The sequence below is a fragment of the Aedes aegypti genome, chromosome 1 (genome assembly GCF_002204515.2).
Source record: "Aedes aegypti strain LVP_AGWG chromosome 1, AaegL5.0 Primary Assembly, whole genome shotgun sequence".
Classification (NCBI taxonomy): Eukaryota; Metazoa; Arthropoda; class Insecta; order Diptera; family Culicidae; genus Aedes; species Aedes aegypti.
In genome coordinates, this window is record NC_035107.1 from 108808769 (window position 1) to 108825579 (window position 16811).

General features: G+C 38.1%; 1 protein-coding gene across 13 annotated transcripts in view; it reads right to left on the reverse strand.

The window, feature by feature from the left end:
• Window positions 1-936: 936 nt before the first annotated feature.
• The window catches only part of LOC5575639 (5-hydroxytryptamine receptor 2B), a 128366-nt gene continuing 112491 nt past the window's right edge, over window positions 937-16811 (reverse strand). For 12 of the 13 annotated variants that reach the window (XM_021845045.1, XM_021845004.1, XM_021845050.1 and 9 more), the window contains 3 exons: window positions 14006-14214; window positions 13421-13946; window positions 937-2099 (listed from right to left, as the gene is read on the reverse strand). In XM_021845045.1, coding sequence (XP_021700737.1) covers window positions 1054-2099; window positions 13421-13946; window positions 14006-14214 — 1781 coding nt within the window. In that variant the 3' untranslated portion in view covers window positions 937-1053. Of the gene's footprint in view, window positions 2100-12129; window positions 12218-13420; window positions 13947-14005; window positions 14215-16811 lie in introns of all 13 variants that reach the window. The other variant, XR_002500540.1, reaches the window with a different exon arrangement.

Sequence of the window (16811 nt, forward strand, 5' to 3'; positions counted from 1 at the left end):
CCGGTACCAAATATTTTTTCGGAAAAAGTTCCCAATTTTGAGAAATAATTCATTAGATACATTTCGCCATGCAAATATTTTTATCATTACCTTTTAGCGATTTTTCGTGCATATACACTAGCGCAAGTGCGTTACTATGTGGCGAGTAGCGAATCAGGGCATGCATGTAACTTATTAATAAATTGCACAGCGTAACCAAGTCAAAGAACATGCCAAAATGTAGCGAAAAGCTTCTTCTACGAGATAAAAATGCCCATACAGTCGTGTAGGATCCGAAAAACGTCGAAAATAATTGAATTGAGAAGCACTGTCTACCATTATTTTGGACACACCAATACATTTTAGACCCTTAAAGTATACATTTTGGACCCATGGCAGTTTTTATCCTTTGGCGACAAAGTCCACGACACTGGTTGTATAATATGCTTGCTCATAGTTTAATCAATCGATTGACAATGGAAAACCGAAGAAATTCTACGCTTTTAGTTCATAAATTTGAAAAAAGGTTTTGTTTACATTTGAAAAATTTCTGACGGCTTCGATTTCTGTGTGTAACGTGTTGTAACGGTTTCATGGATGAACCGATTAAATTTAATTAATTTCAGATAGAATAAACACATTTGCTATGTGCAAACGCTTGATGCAAGTGTGGAATAGTCCTATCTTTCCAAATGGCATGTGAATTGAGTTGGTCTTTCGATTTAAACTGGGAAATTTGCAGGAAAATATCCCAGGGGGTCCAAAATATATAGGGGTCCAAAATATGTTGGTTACCCTATCGTGTGGCAGGTACAATTATACTCTATGTAAAGGGGAGTCAAGGAAATTGATTTGGGGCTTATTTTAAGTGTTGATGGTTTCTTGGGTACGGTACGGCAATGCATCAATGCATATGTGAACCGGTAAACTTTGTGATAAAATACAGAAAAAAACGTGTTTTAATGAGAGATATGGTTTTGGCTTTATTTTCTCTAGCACATCGGAGAAAGATCTAAACATATCAAATACTTCACAGTTACACTTACAGCTAGGCATTTTTTTTCCGAAATAGATTTATTTGTCGTTGGACAAAGAACGTTTGTTAAACCTTAGACTACGCACTCGCTGCTTTGCCCCGCTGGAGCTGAACAGCTTGAAAAGGCTGGAATGTGATGATTCGCCACTATCGGTCAAAGGGATAATCGGCGAGTGTGGCTTCGGTGATGAGTTGGCATGCTGAACGCTGTTAAATAGCGAAAACGACTTGCTCATGGATCTATGCCGGGATGGTATCGTTGGGGTTTCCCCAGGCAGCGAGGAATTTGGACTAGAGACATGATTACAGAGTTGACTATTGTTGTTCACGTTATCGACTAGGTTGAGACTACGAAGGTAAGCGCAATCGGCTTCACAATTGACACTATTGTTGTTGGCGCTGTTACGTGAGACGTGTTTAGCGAGTATTTTAGTAGGGGAATGATCCTCTATCAAATAGACGGAATCATTCACGGATTGGGTGGTTATGGTGGTGTCCTGTAAAATACAGCACGTGCTTCGACTCCTTCGTTTGGAGGTCACAATATTATACAGCGAGCTGATATTCCTATCCTCCTCTGTATGACTAGGCGGTAAGTCTAGTGTCTGCTGGACTTCGTCTGCCGAAAAGTCTTGGCCAATGTCCTCCAGGTTAACCTCCTCGGTCATTTGCTCTATGCTCTCGTTGTTTTCGATGATTGGTTCCTCGGTACCGTTACAAATCAGCACCAGTCCTCCGCGGTCATCATCTTCAAGGGATTTCCTATGAATACTGTCTTCGTTAATGCTGGACACTTCTGCTATTCCCCACATTCTAAAACTGTTTCGCTGGATTCCATCCATGGGTCGTAGATCATACCGTTGAGGAGAGGAGCAATTAGATTCGACAGGGCTTGCACTGATTGCCGAGGTACTGATTACAACGTTCGGAGAGCCTGGATCGGAGCGGGTAGTACTGATCAAGCGCTTTTTATTCAGACTGTTGTACGAAGCACCACTTTCCGAACGCTCAAGAGAATGCCTCTGGAGAAGCTCAGATTGTTGCCGTCGAAGTTGCTGTTGGGCTCGGAAATATACTGGGGAATCTATGATCGGAAAGAAGAAAAAGATTGGATTTACTATAAACACATATTATTACAAGACTAGTAAAGGATCATGCTCTTATTTAGACAAGTAAAGATACTATTTGTTTAAAATGGGGTTTAACACATGTTAGATTTTAATACAAGTTCCTTCTAAATGGAATGTTATCAATCTATGAAGACCGTTCTGGGCTAGTAGTGCTACTTGGATTTCGAGTTTATATCGCACACAATTATAATCGCAAGATTATTTATTTCGTAGTTTAGAGAACATAAATAAATTAAAAAGTGCAGTCTTACTGTGTCCTATTATATTATACCTGTAATAGGTATCATTGCAAATTTATCGCTTCAAATCAGCGTTATAGTGCTAATGGGGCTTTTAAGTCGTTCAATAGTTTTGTATTAGCACTATAGATCAAAATTGGCAAATAAATAATAAATAAATAAATAAATAAACATCTTTAAATAAAATTGGCAAAATATACAAATTAGTATTCTCTGCAAAAATAACTAGTGTAATATGACACATTTAAAACTGGCGCAAGGAAGTTAACTTCATGAAATATAGATACAATTTCACAAAAAATGTATGTGGATAATATGAGTCATCAAATCAGTTATCAGAATTCCGGCTCCAGACGCACGTTCCCCGCAATTTGGGAGATTTGTGCCATCGTCGTATTTGAGCCAATTCATCATCTATCCGATGGGAGAGAAAAGGGAAGGGAAAGATGGGAGGAAATAGGAGTGGGGTCCCTTGAAGAGGGAAAATCGCATAAGCAAAATGAGAGCATGTAAGCTCCATATCACCATGGGTTCAAACAGCGCCCTTAAGGCGAGTAGGCCGTCATTGAAATTTGTACGCATCGTTAATGATTGTTGCTAATTCATCTCACGATTTCGTATCAAAGAAAATCAGTTGGTTTTGCACTGACATAGCTGAAAAAGTATCAGCATACTTTATGCACGTACAGTGATTCTTTTTCAAGTCAATATAAACTATCAAGACTGAGTTTTATCACTTTGAAATGCATGCTGAAAAGTCATCATTGTCACCAAAACGAATGACGGGCTACTTAGCCTTAAAAGGGCACTGCAAAACACATGAGCGTAAAGAGAGCCGGGTTAAGAATAACAGAATGTCCTGAAGATTCAGGTTTCTGAAATCAATTTCATTTGATAAGTGATTAACAAGTAATTGGAATCGCAATTACGCGAAAACTGGACAGTTACATATCAGGTGATAAGAAGTTCCATAATCGGAATTACAACTATCATACATAAATGTATCAGCACGCTGAATATTTATCATGGGATAGTTGAGTCGGCAGTGGCCAATCAAGGTTGTAACCAAGAGACTACAATTCTGCTTTGACAGATTTATTAAATACTTAGCCACCATTAGGGATGGCTCAGTAATGTACAACTTTGTTTGACGACATGACCCAAAATTATTCCAATATTGCTTGTGCTGGGTTGCCGCTCAAGAATTCCTGAAGCTTAGACAACTACGAAATTTGAATAGCTACTTGAGGGCCAATGAAGTCATGCGATGCTCTATTGCGAGCTTATTTCTTAGCCAATTCATTCCCAGCAATGGAAGAATAGCCAGAACCCATACAAGGTTTACAGAGTTCGCTGAATTCTGTTCCTCAAATTGAGTTCGACATGCGATAATAAGCATAGACCCTGAGTTGGCCGAAGCATGAGCTTTTAAAGCAGCCACACTATTTGACACATTCCTGTACAAACAGCCAGACGTGCACTCTTCCCGTGAAGGAAGTTGGGTAAAAAATTTGCTATAAGGAAAATGACAAGCAATTGTGAGATCACTTGGAGCAAGGACAATTGTGTCCCAATTCACCAGAAGTAGAAACATCCAAATCACTAGGATTTCCAATGGACGGAGAGAATCCAAGGAATTTGGTCACAACCAACCAGTTTTTGGAGTATAAAAATGCAAAGTCTGCGGAGTTACATTCATATGTTCATAGAAGATGTAGCGATGATCAGATAATGATTCATTATCTGAAACATGCCACTTTGTCAACTCGTGACTGATTCTGTTTGAACAGAGCGTTATGTCTAACACTTCTTCTCTAGCAGATGCCATGAAGGTTGGGCGATTTCCTATAATAAGTAATCCAAGATTTGAACTACTTAAACGTTTCATCAGACTGGAGCTTATCAAACTTATATCTGAGCTGTTCCAGATGATGTAATGAGTATTAGCATGACTGCCCACAATTAGCAGAAAGCCTTTCCATAGGCAGTGTACGACAACTCGTTTGAAATCATCCGGTAGGGATGGTTCATCATGTGGTAAATCTCTGGTTGTTTACTCAGAAATGAGTGTAGTAACGTTAGCGCCATTTACGAGCACGCATGCACGAGATCTGGCACGCGAGTGTGCCATTTCATGTTTTTGAAAGTAGCAAAAACTGGGTCCACAAGGTTATCTAGATAAAAGTTCCCCTCACAAAAGTAAGGTTTTTCAACGCCACTTGAGCTGTACCATTTTGCATGAGTCTACAAAGATTGATCGTTGCTGATGTTTTATGCTGAAGATTGATCTAAGCTACCCTAACTGTAGTCACTACCCAATCTAGGCAGGATTAAGCTTTTCGCAATCTCAGCACGAAAAAGACAAGCAGCGAAAAAACCAGATCGGTATTCCTTAAAAGTCGCCAAAGGCGAAAAGCACAGAATACATTGTGTAAAACGCATTATGCAAAACCATATAGGTGAAAATTTAAACTAAATTACAACGTATTAATAATTCCACCCTTATTTAGCCTTAGGCTTGAGACTGAAGAAGGGCAGCCAATTATTTCGGAGAAACACAGGTCACCTGCACCATTGCTCCGGGTAGCACAGGAAGGGCACAATACTGTAGAGGGCGCCCTGGTACTCCACAGGCTCCGTTTGCGGTTAGGTTTTTTTTAGACCCCCCCTAACCATTCATTCTTAGCGTTGAAGTGGCTCGGTAGCAGGTTTCCAATGATGTGGCTGGACTTTAGCTGGCATTGGCCGAACTAACTGGCAATCCACGCAGTTTGCGATCAACTCTTTTATGACCTTGTCCATACCGTTCCACCAACAGTAGCCCCTTGCGAGTGATTTGGTTTGGGAGGTTCCAAAATGTGTGGAATGTAGCTCCACTAGCACCCGCTTGCGAAATACTACCGAAATGTAGACACAAATACCACTAAGTAGACATCCATCGAGAACTCAGATTGGTCGATCCAAATCTATGCTTTCCGTCAAAGTTCTGTCCATGTTTGAGACCTTGAATCAATATGCTCACAGACTTATACGCAGCTGTCGCTTCCGAAAGTTCAGCAGCGGTCAATGGAAAAGTGTCAATTTGGTTGATTTCTACGACGTCGCACCCCCTTTTCCTTTTTCAGGATCCAAATGTAATGTTGCATACATAGAAATACTGGAATAACTTCCTCACGCCGGAAACTACAGCGTAAACCTAATTTTCGGTTCAATATCTGTGAAGCAAAGTGTATAGGACGCTTAGTTCCATTCGGCCAGTGAATCAATTGTCATCCAACACGCAACAACAAAGGCATTGTCATCTCCTCTTCTTGTTGCAACAATTTTATTTCGCAACATCAGTTTATCATCACTTGAACAGAATATGACAATGATCGATCACCACGAGCGCAGCGATTTTCTGGGCTTCGCATTGCAATTTTCATTTTCGAGAACTTTCTCCGTGTTGGTAAACATTGCCACATTATCGAACAACATCCATAAAACAAAGATTGTTTTGTGTTTTAAATAACTGATTAATCGAGAGTTGAAAAGGTTGTAACAATGTTGCGCCCTGTGATTGTCATGACAATTTTGCTTTTGATTGTATCCCTATCCGCAAAAGGTGGGACACACGGTTATGAGCAAGCTTGCTTTGTTGTTTTTTTTTTAATTTCTTTATTTGTATCATTCCAAACATTACATTCATTATTTCTTATATCTAGTTGTTCTGTGTTATTGGACAACACTATCATCCTAATTTGGTAAAACAAATCTAAGATTTTATTAACATTTTGTTAACAACATATTACATTTCATTTGCCGTAGCAGTTCAGATTTTTTACATGTGAGTTGATTTCACCTGCTTATAAGAGAAAAAAACGCTTTGAATATACTTAACCTAACATAACCTAAACATATAACGCATTAATCGTGGCAATAGAAGATTGTAACGATTTTTGCCTGAAATTATTGATTATTTTATTTGACATTTGTTCCAATGTTTCAACATTGGATATTCTATGTAACTCATTGGTACTATACCAGGGAGGAAGCCTCAGAATCATTTTCAAAATTTTATTTTGAATTCTCTGCAGAGCTTTCTTCCTGGTATTACAACAGCTAGTCCATATTGGTACAGCATACAACATGGCTGGCCTGAAAATTTGTTTGAATATCAAAAGCTTGTCCTTAAGACATAGTTTTGATTTTCTATTAATAAGGGGATAGAGACATTTTACATATTTGTTACATTTGGCTTGAATGCCCTCAATGTGGTTTTTGAAAGTTAAATTCTTATCTAGCATGAGCCCTAGATACTTAACTTCATCTGGCCAATTTATTGGAACCCCTCTCATCGTGACAACATGTCTACTTGAAGGTTTCAAATAAAGAGCTTTTGGTTTATGTGGGAATATTATTAGTTGAGTTTTGGAAGCATTAGGAGAAATCTTCCATTTTTGCAAGTATGAAGAAAAAATATCCAAACTTTTTTGCAATCGACTACAGATGACACGCAGGCTTCTTCCTTTGGCGGAGAGGCCTGTGTCATCCGCAAACAAAGATTTTTGACATCCCTGAAGTAACTCAGGTAAGTCAGATGTGAAAATATTGTATAATATTGGTCCCAAAATGCTGCCTTAATGAACACCAGCTCTTACAGGAAGTCTTTCAGATCTAGAGTTCTGATAATTAACCTGAAGTGTACGATTTTACAGATAACTTTGAATTATTCTAACAATGTATGTTGGAAAATTAAAGTTTTTTTAAATTTTACAATCAAACCTTCATGCCAAACACTGTCGAATGCTTGTTCTATGAGCAAGACCAGTAGAATAGCCTTCAGATTTGTTGGAACGGATCAAATTTGTTACACGTAAAAGTTGATGAGTGGTCGAATGTCCATGGCGGAATCCGAACTGTTCATTGGCAAAAATTGAATTTTCGTTGATGTGGGCCATCATTCTGTTCAAAATAACCTTTTCAAAAAGTTTACTGATGGAGGAAATCAAACTGATTGGACGATAACTAGAAGCTTCTGCAGGATTTTTGTCTGGTTTTAAAATTGGAACAACCTTAGCATTTTTCCATTTGTCAGGAAAATATGCTAATTGAAAACATTTTTTAAATATATCAACTAAAAATGATAAGCTACTTTCTGGAAGTTTCTTGATGAGGATGTAGAAAATTCCATCATCGCCAGGAGCTTTCATATTTTTGAATTTTTTAATAATAGTTCTCACTTCTTCCAAATCAGTCTCCCAGGCATTTTCGAAAACGTTCTCTTGATTGAGAATATTTTCGAACTCCTGAGTAACTTGATTTTCAATTGGACTAGTAAGTCCTAAATTAAAATTGTGCACACTTTCAAACTGCATAGCAAGTTTTTGAGCTTTTTCGCAATTAGTTAGTAATAATTTGTTTTCCTCTTTCAATGCCGGTATTGGCTTCAGAGATTTTTTTCAAGATTTTAGATAATTTCCAAAAGGGCTTAGAGCCAGGGTCCAATTGAGAAATTTTATTTTCAAAATTTTTGTTTCTTAAATCTGCAAAACGTTTCTTGATATCTTTCTGCAAATCCTGCCATATAATTTTCATAGCAGGATCACGAGTGCGCTGAAATTGCCTTCTCCTCACGTTTTTAAGACGGATCAAGAGTTTAAGATCATCGTCTATAATCACGGATTCAAATTTTACTTCACATTTTGGAATTGCAATGTTCCTGGCTTCAACAATGGAATTTGTTAAAGTTTCAAGAGCATTGTCAATATCAATTTTAGTTTCTAAAGAAGTATTAACATCAAGATTAGAGTCAACATACGTTTCATATATATTCCAGTCGGCTCGTAAATAATTGAAAGTGGAGCTGATAGGATTGAGAATCGCTTCATGCGATATTTGAAATGTAACAGGGACATGATCAGGATCAACTAATTGGCTACAAAGATGACTAGAGTCGGTTAAGACCAAGTCAATCGTAGATGGATTTCTAGAAGGGGAAAAACATGTAGGGCTATCAGGGTATTGAATTGAGAAATATCCTGAAGAGCACTCATCAAATAAAATTCTGCCGTTGGAATTACTTTGAGAATTATTCCATGACCGATGTTTGGCATTAAAGTCACCAATGACAAAACATTTTGACTTATTGCGAGTCAACTTTCGCAAGTCAGTTTGGAGCAAATTAACTTGCTGTCCAGAGCATCGAAAAGGCAAATAGGCAGCTATGAAAGTATATTTACCAAACTGTGTTTCAACAGAAACACCTAAAGTTTCAAAAACTTTAGTTTCAAATGACGAAAACAGTTGATGTTTTATACGCCTCACGCTATGTCTGAACCAGACGATTATAAAAATCGAATGTACATCGGATTTTTTCTCGCTAGAGTTTAGTATTTGGGTTATATTTTAATAATCGGAAAGTTTTAAAATATTCCATCGGTGAAATTTTGATTTTTTCTACTTTTTAGCCATTTTTCATACTAAATCCCTTGAAAATCTCGTTTTCGACGCATTTCAGCCCATACAAAATGTATGGAAAAAATTTCACCGATAGAATATTTTAAAACCTTCCGATTATGAAAATATAGACCAAATACTGATCTCCAGCGAGAAAAAATCCGATGTACATTCAATTTTTATAATCGTCTGGTTCAGACATAGCGTGCGCCTATGAATGATGATTGCAACTCCCCCATATGCCCCATCAAGTCGATCATTACGATAAACAAAAAAGTTAGGATGTTTTTTTAGTTTGGATCCAGGTTTTAAATAAGTTTCGGTAATAACTGCTATATGTACGTTATTAGCTGTAAGAAAATTAAACAGCTCGTCCTCTTTACCATTCAGAGAACGAGCATTCCAATTTAAAATATTTAAATTATTATTTGGATCCATTAGAAAAACGTAATCCAATAACAATTTGATTTGTAAATTTTACACCTACTTGGACTGCTTCAGTCATAGTGGTGGCTTTGAACATTGCATCAATCATTAGATTCAATTGTTCAGTTAGAAAATTAAAATCAGAGGCAGACATATCATCTGATGATTTCCCATTGGAATTTTCGGTAGACGAAGAAGCGGGGTAGGAGTTACCTGTGGCGGTAGGGTTTTTTTTCCATTTGATTTGAAACAAGTAGAATGGGTACTCATGGAACGAATAGGGGAAGAGTTCAAATTACCTGCTACGATATCGGCAAAGGATTTACCGTCGGTAGATACATTCGAAATTGAAAGATTCGAACGGCTACCCGACGGATTAAAATTTGTTTGTGAATGAGCATGATTATGATCTTCCTGGTGGGTATGATTCCTAATCAAGCGATCGTTAACTGAAAAATGAGCATTGTTCGATACTCTACCAGGCAAATTCCGGAATCGACCGTTATCGTAACGGATATTATCCTTCATCTGCTTGGCACGAGCCTCAACGACTCTTTTGCGTGAAGGGCATTCCCAAAAGTTAACTTTGTGAGGGCCCTTGCAATTGGCGCATTCAAACTTTCTGGTATCTTCTTTCACAGGACAGTCGTCCTTAGCGTGAGAAGAACCTCAGCAAATCATGCATTTAGCATCTATGCGACAATTTTTTGTACCATGACCCCACTTTTGGCACCGACGGCACTGAGTGGGGTTCTGGAAATGTTCCCACGTCACACGGACATCGAACATAAGTTTAGCTTTTTCTAAAGCTTTAATATTATTTAGTTCTTTTTTGTTGAAGTGAACTAAATAATATTCTTGAGAAAGCCCTTTCCGAACAATGCCAGATTGGGTTCTCTTTTTCATAATGATTACTTGGACTGGGGAAAATCCAAGTAAATCATTTATTCCATTTTTGATCTCTTCAGGTGACTTATAGTCAATTGAGAGACCTTTCAAGACAACTTTGAACAAACGTTCAGTTTTGTCGTCATAAGTAAAAAAATTGTGTTTCTTCTCTTCAATATGTCTGAGAAGAAGTTCACGATCTTTAATAGTTTCCGGCGAAACGCGACAGTCTCCTTTCTTTGCGATTTGGAAGGAAACCTTGATTCCCCTAATGGAGTTCAAGATCTCCTGCCTAAATCCCCCAATTTCGGAACAACTGACCACGATAGGCGGCACTCTTTGCTTCCTCACTTGAATCAAAGAGCCTGGGCTAGAGGCTGCTTCGATTTGGTGTTCGGAAAATTTGTCTAGAGAATCGAACTGATTGCTCATTTCTATACAATTATTCATTTCACCCTTGGAAGAAACTTCGCATTCCGGGGAAGCGTCCTTTCTTCCATTCTTGCCACGTGTAGTGACAGTTTTAAAACCCACTTTTTTTGGAAGGAAGTAGTGAATTCAGAGATTCACCCTTCCTTTTGTTAGTTGTTGATACCATGTTTAGTTAATAAACGAGAAAGACGTGACCTTCGAGAGGTTTTTTCCCTAGACGGTGTCCAAAATGGATTACCACCGCTAGCTTTCGCCAACGGGTCTAACGAAAAATCGAAGGCACGGGTCCAAACAAGGATCGTAAAGGGATCAATAGTAGAAAAAATAGTACTGAAAAGTACTGTTTAAGTAGCACTGAAAAGTACCGTTTTTAATTTTAGCACTGAAAAGTACTGTTTATGTAGCACTGAAAAGTACTGTTTTATTGCTTTAGGTAGTTTTTAAGAAAACTTCCAAGAGCAGAGCGAATTCGTGTACGCACAGCACGAAGGTACGATGCGCACTGATTGCTTTGTTGTTTGTTTTTCGTATGTTTTGATGACAATTTGATTCACTACTCTAGGCACTTCAGTCAGCACAGCTTTGCCCTCAAAGTGTCAAGCCATAAAAATCAATGAACTGAAATTATGGAAAGAATTATCTCAGCAAGCTTTGACATGTAATTCCCCCCCCTTCCCTTCCCGATGACCGTAAGGACGTGGCCGGCGCCGTTATTGACTTTTAAATTTGAGCTCTCGATTTGTGCACATTGAAGAATGGTAAGCTGATCCCAAGCCCCATTCATTAATTCCATGTGCAACTTCGATTGTTCTGGTCAATCACGGAGTAGCAACTACGAATTGTACGGTCATCTATTTATGCTTATGCTTATGTTTGTACTCTCCGCTCGTTTATTTACTTACACGCAAACAAATTTTGTTGTATAATCTACCGAATCCATGGTAGAATTAAGTACTGCACCAACGATTTTCAACCGACTACAAAAATCTGTTAAGTTTACTAAAATCTGGTAAAAATCACTGAACAGTGCAATAAATTTGACTATGTCCATAGTAACCTTGACTGCAATCCGGGATACCCACCGTACAACACAGTGTGGTCAAAAGTATAATGCCAAAATTGTTAAATCTATAATGTTTCTAGTCATAAATATAACAAGTCTGGTTAAATTAACAGAATATATTTTCTTGTGTAGTGATGTTGACTATGTTTTGGTAGAGTTAACAGATTGATGTAGTTGGTTGAAAATCGTTGGTGCAGTTCTTAATTTTACCATGGATTCAGTAGTTTCTACAATAAAATTCATTTCAGTGTATGACAGTTCAATACAAGGTAATGTTATTATACAGGTAAGCACATATTTGGATTTCAAGGTGAGTGTAATTAAAGGTATGCTAAATGTATTACAGTGTCTCAAAAAACCGTTTTATTTACACACCGCTCATTCTGAGCTCAGTTTGATGAAAACTGAGACTGCACAAGCCTGTGGTGTAATAAAGTATTAACAATTACATGCACATGTGCCTCCACCACTTTGTTAGTAACGTGCTAGAATTACTACCTGTTCGAAATGCTTGTCGTAAGGCTGCTGTTCTTCATCTAAATTCGACATTCATTCTAAATTATCTCTGTTTCGGTTCGTGTGTCTTCTATAAATAGCAAAGAAAAATTAATTAAAGCTGTTGTCTGGTTGCTTCTCCAGTATCAAATTTTTTACAAGTTGCTGTAACCCAAACAAATATTGAGATGTATAAAACAATAGATATTAAGGTAGGTAAAACAATAGCAAATTCTTTCGAAACATTATTTCCGATTGTTTTTTGTAGTAGGTTTTATGTATTCTGACTTCAACATAGACAAACAGACGTAACATTTTGAACAATATGCGATCGAAATCTGGTCTTTTTGTGTAAATCAATATGCTTACCAATCTTGAAAATCCACATAGTATTTAGAGTTTGGTTACCTACAAGGAGCGTCTGATTACCAAACACTTTTGAAGAGTCTCGTAGTATATACGTCATTAATTGTTGGTAGTTCGACTGTAGTTCCTTGTTGGTGATATATTGGCTTTTCAGTCTTGACAAAATTAAAAACTGTTATTTTATTTTGTCCAACGTTTCGGTCCGTTTGGAACCTTCCTCAGGGACTCAATTGTTATAGTTCTTTCGTCCAGTGTGGTTCGGTAGAACCTGTAACTGTTTGGTGGATCGATTTTTCTCGCAACTGGCTGCGGTCGTGCGGGAAAAATCGATCCACCAGACAGTTACAGGTTCGTAAAATCCGTAAATCCGTAAATGTAAAATCCGGTAGATCTTTTTATACTATTTAATACTCACAGTCTGTCATTTGATTTCAAGCAAGCGCCAGCGTACGATTAAGTGTCAAGAGATGAGCAGTGGTAGATTATGTCTGAATTTGGCGCAGACCGCAGTCTGCGGTTCGCAGAAGGTATCAACTTTTCAATTTACTGTTCAACATTGCACTCTAAAATGCGATTAGCAGATCTGGCATGCAGAGTAACGGCGCTTCCGTCACACAGTCGCATAGGCTCTTTCGCTTTAAGGACGATATTGACCTCAATGGAATCAATCTTTAGGCTATGGAGAAGGCCTTCGGGATTGTGAGGGGGAAACAACGAGAATGGCTTGACCATTGATTCTACCAAATTCGAAGTTGCAGATAGAGATAGAAGACGCCCTAGTGCTGTTGGAGTTGAAGTAGTGTTAGATGTTTTTGAAGAATTTGTTTACCTTGTGACATGTAACAATGGAGTTTCCCATGAAGTGAAAAAAACGTCAATTCATTTTGTATACTTCCTCTGCTGTTCTAAACAGTCGATTAATACTCACCTATATAAACTTTAGGTTGCAACGAAAACCTTTTGTCCATAATGGAATGTCGATGGATGATTTGCTGCTGTTGACTGGCCAGTGAGGCCCGATAGTTCAACTCTTGGGTGGTGACATCATACCCCAGCATGCTGAGAATGAGATTCCTTAGGGCCGCCCGGAAATCCTTCAGATGATAAGCGTACAGCAAAGGATTCACGGCCGAGTTAAGATGGGAAAGGATAATGCAAAACAACATCAACGTGGGTGGAATTGTACAGTCGCGGCAGAAAGCCACGACACAGTTTATGGTGTACAAAGGAATCCAGCAGATCATGAAGAACAGCACAATGATCGATAGGTTCTGGGTTGCCTTCACTTCTCGTTTCTGCGCGGCGCCCAAAACTCTCAGCATCGTACCCCCGTGTCCATTAGATTTACAGCGGCCAGGTTTTATGGCCGATATTCGGATGCGGCTGCTCTCTGAAGAACGACGGCTTTCCGATGAAAGCCCTCCGGATGGATTCATCGTAACGATTTGACGGAGCTGAAATGGAAAGATCGTCAAAAACTGTTGAAAAGAATACTCAGCAGCATGGTACATACTTGCTTAATTATTACTCGATATATGTGTGCGTAGAATGCCAGCATGATAAGTGCCGGCGTGATGATTGTCGAAAAGTAGAGGAAAACTAAATAGTCATAGTCCATGACTTTGAGGAACAGACAGGTGTCGACTTGGGGCGTTTCGTGCCATCCGAATAGCGGAAGAAACCCGATGATGGAACCGGCCAGCCAGCACAAACTGATGATAACTGTAAATGAAACGAAATCAGTTGTTGAAATTGCATATGAAAGCCATGGTAGTACATTCAATTACTGATTCAATGAAATGTATGTTGGTAACATTTGCATTTTCCTGATATCCGAAAGAGCTAGTTAAATATTCAACCGTAATTGAGTATTCGAATCTATGATTATGTCTGTGACAGTGGTGCACTGGAATGCGTAATGAGTCAATTTGCAGTATTTATTAAAATGTTAAACAATCCTCTTCTCCACTTGTTCGGCAGTTGAGTTAAACAGATGTCATCTATAAAGTGTTTATTTACGGCGTGACACCCATGCAGATAAGCGGAAGTCGATATGGCATAGGTTTTCACTGGATCGATTAATTATATTTGCATTCACATATACCTACTGTGAGCCACGGTTTTACGATATTACGTAGCAGAAAGTAGTGTGATGAACTGGCACATAACCTGAATAGATAAGACCTAGCGTAACTGATTCTAATCTTTATGTGATTTAGAGAAATAATTGTTTTATCTGTTCGTTTCGAAAATTGTTTTTGAAAATAATTTTTCAACCAGCATGTTTGTCTTTAAACACTTTTCTAAATATTTTTTAGTAATACTTACTATTAGTATTTAACGGTTGTCCATTAGTGCTAGTTTGTTTGTTTGTTTGTTTGTTTATTATCGACACTTTACACCAGTGTGGTGCATTCGTGTCCGTTCGAATTCAGATTAACAATATAATTCATTTCTATTTTCTATTGATTAGTCATTCTATCGACAAATTCAATTATTAGTTATTCTACCTAGATTTGCAAACAATTCAACTATTATTTATTTTTTTACATTTTCTAGATCTGGTTATCCTCCAACCCGTACCAGAAGATTCGCATAACTCTTTTCGTTTTTTATCTGTTTCATTTTCTTTACGATGCGCTCGCTCTGGATCGTTCTCATCACTGCTGCTAGGCGCAAACTCAGAAAACCGCCAGAAGTCGCCCATTGTTCTCAATGAAACATCTAATCAATGATCTTGATAGGTATTTTTATGATTTAAGAACATTGTCGAAAACCAATAAGATATTTGACATTTGTGAAAATGTTATTTAATCTAAAGTAACCGAAAATTTTGCGACTTTGGCGGCATCCACTAATTACGTAACGCTCTAGGAGTAGGGTGAGTAGGCTCAAGCGTTACGGCTCATACAAAAATTTGAAATTATTCATACAAAAAGCATTACGGAGGGGGGGGGGGTTGTCAAAAATTTATAATTTTAGCGTTACATAATAAATGGATGCTTTCTTTTTGTTATCATTGATGTTCCTTTACGTATATAGTAGCTAGGCCTTTCGTAAGGATGCTTTGAGATCAACCCACCTACGGAAATAAAATTGGTTGAAAAAAAAAACAGGGCTGAGCGTCACTAATATAAGTGGTATTAATTGAAATATGGTAAGAACAAGACGGCTGCACTTACCAACGGTTCTTGCCAATTTTTGTAGCAGTAGGTATGTACCTATTTTGAAAAGGGTGATTGACACTCACAAGATAACATGTCTTGTTTTACATCTGTACAATTCTTGAATCAAATCCTAATCCATTTATATTTCCAAACCTAGTTTAATAGGAGCAATCACTGAAATTCATCATTCTATAGTGTTATTCCGTACCAAAAAGAGAAACCATTTCGAGAGCGGTGCTTAAAAATAAATTTATGACTTTTTAACGAATCGGGCCGCCACTTGTTTTATTAACCGGCCGTCGTTTAGCGTGATTATCTTCATCATCATTGTCACCGGTCAGCATCCGTCAAACGCGCGCCCAGTGGTTCGATCTAGACCAAATGTCGGGCAAAACCTCAAACATCATTTAATTGGTAAGTATTTCTGTTGTAACGGTAGCCGAATGTGGGTCTTGGGAGAGGAACGCCATTCAATTATCCGTAAAGCGGATTTCACTGATGTTGGAAAACGTGTCTTTATTGTTTGCTTGCTCGGTCTCAACTAAAACCTTTTACAATGGAGCGGGAAGTCTTTGACAGCTGTCGCACGGTAGGTCTAATACAAATCAGGTATAACGCAATGCTCTAGAAAAATTACACCCAGAAAAACGAGTAGTCACAGAATGACTAAATTTTAGTAATTTATGACTATTTTCTATCTGCCTTTCTTTCATTCTGCAGGGAATTTTATTCCTATTTGTCAATTCACCTGGGTTGAAGCATCGCTAAGCTTCAACCCAGTCGAAATGATAGTTAGTGTGAAAGTTCACAGCAGAATGAAAGAGAGGCAGATAGATAGTCATTAATGCATAAACTTTAGTAATTCTGTGACTATTTTTATTTCTGAGTGTAGTGTAACTTATGACAGCTCTTCCCCCCTAACAAATGAAATTCAACTTCAATACAAAATAGTAGTAATGAAATATTTAGTGTTAGGAACATTTCAAAGATTAAGTCTATTTGGCGGTCTAATGACTCTGCCCGATCGCCTCGGTGATTCATGGTTGGCCTTCTGGTTGGAGACAGCAGGTGTCCGTAAACCAGAAGCAGCTCCGACGGATCTCTGCTCTGAAGAGCCAGTAATTTCAGGCGGGGATTCAGCAGGAACTTCTT